At 60.9% G+C, this 1,094-nt stretch overlaps 1 protein-coding gene across 1 annotated transcript in view; it reads right to left on the bottom strand.

Moving 5' to 3' along the window:
* AGRN (agrin) overlaps positions 1-1,094 on the bottom strand; it is a 162,893-nt gene that overhangs the window by 17,939 nt on the left and 143,860 nt on the right. The window contains exon 26 of the mRNA XM_009646786.2: positions 989-1,088. Coding sequence (XP_009645081.1) covers positions 989-1,088 — 100 coding nt within the window. The remainder of the gene's footprint in view (positions 1-988; positions 1,089-1,094) is intronic.

Raw genomic sequence — 1,094 nt, 5'->3', positions numbered from 1 at the left:
CCCCAAACCAGCCACGCAGGCGATGCGCTCGCCTCTCCCGGTCCCTGGCACTTACTGCAGGTCAGGAACGAAGGTCTGCAGCCCGTTCAGCTCCAGGTAGGAGAAGCCATTGAACTCCGGGAGGAAGGGCATGGTGTGGTCCTGCTCTGTCACTGGGCACAAACGAGGGAAGGGTGAGGAAGAGGAGGCAGAGCAGCTTCAGCCAGTGCCCCAGAACCACAGCAAGCAAGGCCTCCTGGCCACCCAGGCTGGGGAAATCAGCACCTTCAGTTCCACCCCCTTCCCCAGACCCGCTCCTCTGCCAGCTCCCGTCCCACCTAGCTCGCAGAAGTCTCCTTCCCGGCCCATGGGACAGGCGCACAAGGCACCTCCCTCCGGCAGCACCAGGCAGGCGGCAGAGATGTGGCAGGGCGTAGGGTCACAGGGATTCCTCTCGTCGGCACACGTCGGGCCTGCAGCGGAGAAGGCAGCCTGTCACAGCAGCATCCCAAACCACCAGCCATCGGGCGCCATTTGGCCAGGGACAAACATCCTTGATGCCTCCTGATGGCCCTGCCAGCCTTTTTCTTCTGTCTCAGGTTGGGTTCCCATGACCCAAGAAGCCCCCCGCAATGGACTCCAGGAATGGCAGACAGAATTAAAGAATGGTTTGGGTTGGAAGGGACCCCTAGAGGTCACCCAGTCCAAACCCCAGATGATACCCCGCACTTTGCGCCGCCCCTAAAATGCAAGGGCGAAATTTTTTTTGTGGGGGAGAATGGACAAATCCCAGCCCTTGTCTCACGTGCGCATGAATACATCCGAAATTTATGGTCTTCATGGGATGTGACTTCACCCTACGCTTGTCCCCCCTAAACCTGACGCTCCACACCACATCCCCCCCACACCATGGCTCACAACAGGAGCCCCGGAGGCTTGGGATCCCTCTGGGCCAGCCAGCAGGATCGGGACCCCCAGCAATGCCCAGCCTGCAGCCCCCTCCCCGTACCGGTGTAGGTGTAGAGACACTCGCAGTGGAACATCTCTGCCTCCTTGACGTGGCAGATGCCACCATGGTGGCAGGGGTTGGGGTGACAGGGATCGTCGCACTCGCC

Source organism: Egretta garzetta, unplaced genomic scaffold (assembly GCF_000687185.1).
Source record: "Egretta garzetta isolate BGI_Z169 unplaced genomic scaffold, ASM68718v1 scaffold29, whole genome shotgun sequence".
NCBI classification, from domain to species: Eukaryota; Metazoa; Chordata; class Aves; order Pelecaniformes; family Ardeidae; genus Egretta; species Egretta garzetta.
The sequence above is the reverse complement of the archived record's forward strand: the minus strand, read 5'-3'. Positions and strand labels throughout refer to the sequence as shown.